The sequence below is a fragment of the Perca flavescens genome, chromosome 6 (genome assembly GCF_004354835.1).
Source record: "Perca flavescens isolate YP-PL-M2 chromosome 6, PFLA_1.0, whole genome shotgun sequence".
NCBI classification, from domain to species: Eukaryota; Metazoa; Chordata; class Actinopteri; order Perciformes; family Percidae; genus Perca; species Perca flavescens.
In genome coordinates this window covers 5,728,850-5,735,177 of record NC_041336.1, presented here as the reverse complement: position 1 = coordinate 5,735,177, position 6,328 = coordinate 5,728,850, and the positions used below count along the sequence as shown (strand labels likewise).

General features: G+C 38.8%; 1 protein-coding gene across 2 annotated transcripts; it reads left to right on the top strand.

The window, feature by feature from the left end:
• Nucleotides 1–284: 284 nt before the first annotated feature.
• LOC114556620 (CD209 antigen-like protein E) lies at nucleotides 285–4,808 on the top strand. Of its 2 annotated transcripts, none has more exons than XM_028579615.1 (7): nucleotides 285–484; nucleotides 587–664; nucleotides 2,751–2,840; nucleotides 3,400–3,621; nucleotides 3,713–3,876; nucleotides 4,022–4,119; nucleotides 4,201–4,808. In XM_028579615.1, the coding sequence occupies exons 1-7, from the start codon at nucleotides 457–459 to the stop codon at nucleotides 4,331–4,333; spliced, it is 813 nt and encodes a 270-aa protein (XP_028435416.1). In that variant the 5' UTR covers nucleotides 285–456; the 3' UTR covers nucleotides 4,334–4,808. The 2 variants fall into 2 exon arrangements, with proteins under 2 accessions (XP_028435416.1, XP_028435415.1); XM_028579614.1 differs by having other exon boundaries at nucleotides 4,195–4,808.
• The last annotated feature ends 1,520 nt before the right edge of the window (nucleotides 4,809–6,328 follow it).

The window sequence follows — 6,328 nt, the reverse complement described above, 5'->3', positions numbered from 1 at the left end:
TGTTGCTACTCATGAACCAAAATGGAGGCACAGCATCACTTGTTTTTCTTCAGCATTTAATGTAAATCATATTAATATGTAGAGTGTTTAATCTATCTATTAACAAAGTCCCGTTTCATTATATTAAATAAAAACCCTGTGACACATTGTTGTTATCGTCTTCTCCGTACATCATGCTGACTCCATGTCAGAACAGACAACATCATTCAGGAAGTTACAACAACATTGATCAAGATATGTGAGAAGCAGAAGTTCACTAAGACTCTCACAGTGGACCAGACTAATGCACCCACGCTTCTTCCCCTTTACAACAAGTTCTTATTAGCTGCCGAATTGAAAGAAAACCCCAGTCACAATCTCAAGGCAGAAGTCCAGTAAAGACCATCACATCGGAGCAGACTCCCTCCTAACAGCTCTCATACAGGACTGCAGCAGGACTTTAAACATTTGTTCAGGATGAACAGAAATCCACAGGAGGAAATTGGTAATTAATAATACTCTAATGTGTATGTGTCTGAGTGTAAATCTACTATATGTTTATGTGGCAGGATGTTGTCTACATTTGTGTTTTATGTTTATCTTTCAGAGGGAATCGAGGAGGAAGCAGAAGCTGTCTATGTTACTCTGCCAGCATGCACTGTGGAGAAAGTGGCAGCTCCTCCAGGTATATTTCACACATGTAACATTGTTAAACATGAGATTTATTTATCAATCCTGACGCTAAAAATGTGATAGTGATGAACGTTGAAAATGTTTTCCATTTTTTTTTGTGTAGCACTCTGAATGTTTAATACAACAAGTAGATCTGAACAGACAATCTGATTGGTCAACTAGACATTTAGGACGTGATCCAATCAGCACGACAGCACAGCCGGAGCCGTTTGAGCACACCACGCACGTCACTTAAAATATTACTCAGCCATTTCTATATCAACATTACAGAGTTGGATTAAAAAATTGTTCTTGAAACATTTGTATTCATGTAAATCAGTATCTAAATCTATCCATGGAAAAAAAAAGAATTTCAGCAGATATCTTAGTAATAACATGATAGAGCTAGCAAAGCAGTTTGGTGTTTAAATTTGCGGTTATTATTCAGATTGGGAAATGCCACGATCTCTACAACGCTAACGTTAGCTTAAGTTGATGGGCTGACTAAACACGTACGGACTAGAAATCGTCTCTTGCTTTTTTTACTTTGAGAGTGAGTTGCCCCACAATATGAATACAGTTTGATTATAACTTTTACTTTGTTGGTAAACGTTGTTGTATAATCTCAATATTACACTTGATGGTTTAATTTAACGTGAAATTATTGGCACGACAGTGATGCGACTAGGACTGAGGTGCTTGCACCGAGGTTTGTAAGCCAATAATAACGTTAAATCAAACCCTGGAGCATAAAGCTATGTTCATAATTGGCGTCTTTTTTTTAAGCTGCCAGCATCTGTTTTTCTCTAGCTCGCTCCACCACTTTGTTTTATCTAACGTTAGCACCGCTCCACATAGCGCTCTAGGATATTGTAGCTGTAGCTGTTATGGCAACAAAAGACGCTCTCGGCTGCTTTTTGGAACCAAAAGGCTGCCAGCTTCCTCTTACTACAAATGTGCTCTAGTCAATTTTTATTTGTCAAGAAAGATGCCAAGTGTCAACATAGCCTAATATTGCTTAATTCAAAGCACCTTTCTGACCGCTACAAAAAATAATTCCTACCACAGGCAATACAACTTTTTAATACTTTATCAGTGAGTGTTAGATAAGACTCAAATACATTATAATTAGGGTTCAAAATTAACTTTTTTGTCCACTAGCCAAATGGATTAGTGATGTTCAAATGTAATCAGCAACTCAGTAGACTAACATTGTTTTTTTTGGCTGGTGAGTGAAGCAAATCTACCAGCTACTTGCATATTTTACCAGCATGTGTAGGCCTACATTATTTTTTATTCTTTTATTTAACCAGGTAGGCCGTTGAGAACAGGTTCTCATTTGCAACGGTGACCTGGCCAAGAAAAGCATAAGCATGCAAGACAACATACAGTTTCACATTCAATAAAATACAAGAATACAGAATATAATAGGCTACATAAAGCACAGATTAAGTAAGGCATTACAAAGCCGGCGCAAAAGTGAGATGTAAGTAAGTTGATGGATATGCGAAAGTGATATGGTAATAACACAATATGCATGAATAGACAGACTATATAAATGCTGAAATGTAGTAAAGAGTCAATATACAGTTAGTGCAGGTTGTGGTCTAGTTAGTGATGTAGATCAGTAGATGGACAAAAATTGAATGACAACAAAGGTGGGAAGAATAACAGTTGAGCATGCCAGGGCAGATGAATAGAGCAAACGAGCGTAAACAGATATGATATGATATGATATGATAGCAGTGCAGGTGTAGATGTGCATCTGAGCAAATATGCATGGGACATGACAGAGATAATGGAATAGGGTGTGCAAAACAGTGCATGAATGATGGAGAACAGTTAGCACGTACAGTGATCGCACAGGAGCTCACCACTATTCACCAATTGTATATACGTTTGTACATTCTTTCTATTTTTAATAGTTGTTCTTGTATTCTATCCTATTTATTATTTCTTTAATATTCTGTATGTGTGTCTTATATGTTGCTGCTGTAGCACTGAAGTTTCCCAATTTGGGATCAATAGAGTCTAATCATCTAATCTCTGACTGAATAATCAACATCTTCAAGTAAACTGAATTCTTATTTCTCTCTCAGACCAGAGGTTTCTCTGCTTCTCTCAGTATTTTCTACCGATAGCAGTGTGTTGGCTGATACTGTTGGTCATCATGGGCCTCCGTATATACTGTGAGTACCACTGTCTTAACTTGTTGTTGTTAGTCCTTATTTAAAGGACAGGTTCACATTCATCAAGTCTGTCAGATGCCCATACTATATGTACATAGAAACAGTTTTTGCTCGGTGTAATCCTTCCTTCATATGAGGCTTCAGCAGTCTGAGTTAGAGAAATCAAGTGTGTATCATCTAAAGTTACAACCTTTATAGTACCAAGTTCATTCTTTGTGTTTTCCCAGACAGGATTTCTGAAGCAGAGTGATAATAACACAAAGATATTTAAAGATAAAACCATATTTTGACAAACTTAGACTACTTAAGTAGGACTGTGGACTTTGTCCCCATCTTTTAAATTAGAAATGCATTAGTAAAAGATCTGTTATTCTCTAGTAGGAACAGGAGGAATGATCAGAGCTAGAAAAGCCAGTTTTAATGTTCATATGAACACCTGACTATTGTTTTAAGATAGATTTTAATCCATCCTGTAATGTCTTTTATTATAATGTAAATGAGTCATAATTGATCAAAAACTAAATTTCCTGTGATTAAGAAGCTCTTTTTCATTTTGCAGTTGCTACATTAGGTCAGGAGAGTGCTGTTAGTGAGCTGATGGCAGCCAATCGCAACCTGACAAACCTCAACGACAAACTCAGTGTCTTAGAAAACCAGATCACAAACCTGACTGCAGTAAACCAGGAGCTGGAGACGGAGAGGAACAACTTAAGAGGACCAATACAAAACATCAGTCGAGCTCAGTGCAGCATCGATGAATACGGCCCCAACGTAAATAACGGTATGTTCAGATCCCATTAATTAGGTCCAATAATAACCAATAATAATAATATCACAATGCAGAAATTTTGTTTATTGGTTGGTCTCTGTAGTTTCAGAGAGACAGTGTAGACCTTGTCAGAAGGGCTGGGAACTCATCAATTCCTGCTGCTATCTGATTAATGGTCCTCCTGAAGAGAAAACCTGGGAAGAAGCTCGAGAACACTGCAGAGCACGGAGCTCAGATTTGGTTGTTATACAAACTCAAGATGAACAGGTAATGAGAAAACTGTGGGAATTTCTATGACACAATTATGAAATAAAATGTATTTTCTCTAGGTCTGAACACGCTGTTTGTCTGTAGATCAGTGTGTTTATTAAAGTACAGTGTTTAAATCTCTGATACATTTTCCTCTCGTCAGAATGTACTCCGTCGTTACAGCCGGAACAGATCCTGGATTGGTCTGAGGGCTGAAGGAGGGAGATGGAAGTGGATCGATGGAAGTGATCTGACTCAAAGGTAAGAGACACATTCCTAAACACTTTGAATCATAAATCTATCAGCCTTGATCTAAACATCATGTTCTTCCCTCAGTGTCAGCTACTGGATAGATGAACCATCATCTGCTGCTGACGGTCAGTGTGCAGTTACTACATATCTTTTCAGATGGAGATCAGCGAGCTGTGCTGAGAGAAACGGATGGATCTGCAAAAAGAAGGCTTTATCTGTTTAAACACTGCAGTCAGACTTGAGAAGGTTACTGGATACTCTGCATGATAATATCAACTGGCTTCATTAATATCAAACTGGGAAGACTTCTACGTCACAATTAAAAATGTTTCATATATAGGCATGTTATTTAGTTTACTGTATAAAAAAGAGAAAATATTTACAATTACTTCCAAAGCTGTGTGTGGATGTGTGTGTGTGTGTATAGATATTGGATTATATAGGTATGCTACTAAACTGTTAACTATTAATAACTGTTAATGTGCTTTTGTTCTCCTTTGTTAGAGATGTGATGTTTATAATTTGTATATCAGCAGATTGATGAGAGATACAGACAGACTGCTCAGCTTCCTGTTTCCTGTGTGACAGGTTATATTGTTGCTACTCATGAGCCAAAATGGAGGCACAGCATCACTTGTTTTTTCTTCAGCATTTAATGTAAATCATATTAATATGTAGAGTGTTTCATCTATGTAGAAGGAAAGTCCTGCTTTATTACATTGAATAAAAACGCTACACAACACATTGTTATTGTCTTTTCCTTACATCATGCTGACTCCATGTCAGAACAAACATCATTCAGGAAGTTACAACAACATTGACCAAGAAGCAGAAGTTCACACTAAGGGCGTTTTTCTATCACATGGTACCTGCTCGACTCGCCTCGCTTTTTTTTGGTTTTCCATTATGAAAAAAAGTCCCTGGTACCTGCTGCCAAGTCCTTTTTTTTTTTTGTACCACCTCAGTCGAGGTCCTGAGCGAGCTGAGGTGATACCAAAAGGTGATGTGAAAGAGACAGAAACTACTGTTGCACGACTAAAACTACCTTTGAACGTACACACGTTCCACCAAAACAAGTTCCTTCCCGAGGCTATTTTGCAGTGAGGAGTAGGGAATGGTGGACCCAAAATGCAGAGGCAGAAAGGCAGGCAGGAGAACGTAGAGGTGGAAGGTTTATTAGTCCATAAAAAACAAAGTGCAAACAACAAAGGGAGTCCTGAAAGCAGCAAGCTAAAAACCAATCCAGAGTGTAGAAATCAAAAGCAGGGAATCCAAAAAACAAGAGCAGAAAACAAACCAGCGACCACAGAACAAAAGAAATCCAGGGAGCAAAAAACCAGACACGAGCAAACACTGGGAGACACGACAGGCACACACAAACACACAAAATGATCTGACACTGGACAAGGGGAACACAAAGACTAAATACAGAGGGTAACGAGAAAACAAGCAACAGGTGACACTAGGGCTGGGAAACAGGTGAACCACATTAGGGCAATCACAGAGGAGGGAAAAACACCGGAAGTAAATCAGACAAGACAAGACAGAAAACCAGACCGTCAAAATAAAACAGGAAACAGAACATGCAGACACAAGGCAAAACAAGACAGGGACTACAGCTAGGCGAGACAAGGGAGGAAACAGAACAAATACACAACATAAACCGGAAACAAGAACAGAACCTCAAAACCAACAGAACTCAAACCCCAAAACCATGACAGTGTGGACTAGCCAGACCCTCCTCCACAGCACTGTGGAGGAAGGTCTGGCAATGCGAGACTATAGCTGAGAGTAGAGACGTCCATAGTAGGAATAGGAACAACACAAAGGACAGCCTGGACATCGACATCATCTACAGATACTTTACGGTACAGAAGAGAAAGTAAAAAAACCCGTTTTCACTCTGAGTCTGGAGTAAGAGAGGGGACACAACAGGAGGATCGGATGGAGAGAAACAGATAGGGGAAGAAAAAGAAAACAAGGAGGTAGTTCCATTTAAAAAAAAAAGGAAAGTGAGAACAAGATGAAATGGGAAGAGGAGATGACGTGATGAGATAGAGGATGAGAGGAGAGATGGAGCACAAGTTTAGGAAAGAAGCCGAAAGAACGAAATAAAGACTACGACTAGAATATAAGGAGGAGAGGATGAGGCAGACAGATTGAGACTCAGAAAGATGAAAGAGAAGAAAGAAAAAGTAGTTGAAGAGGAAAGGAGACG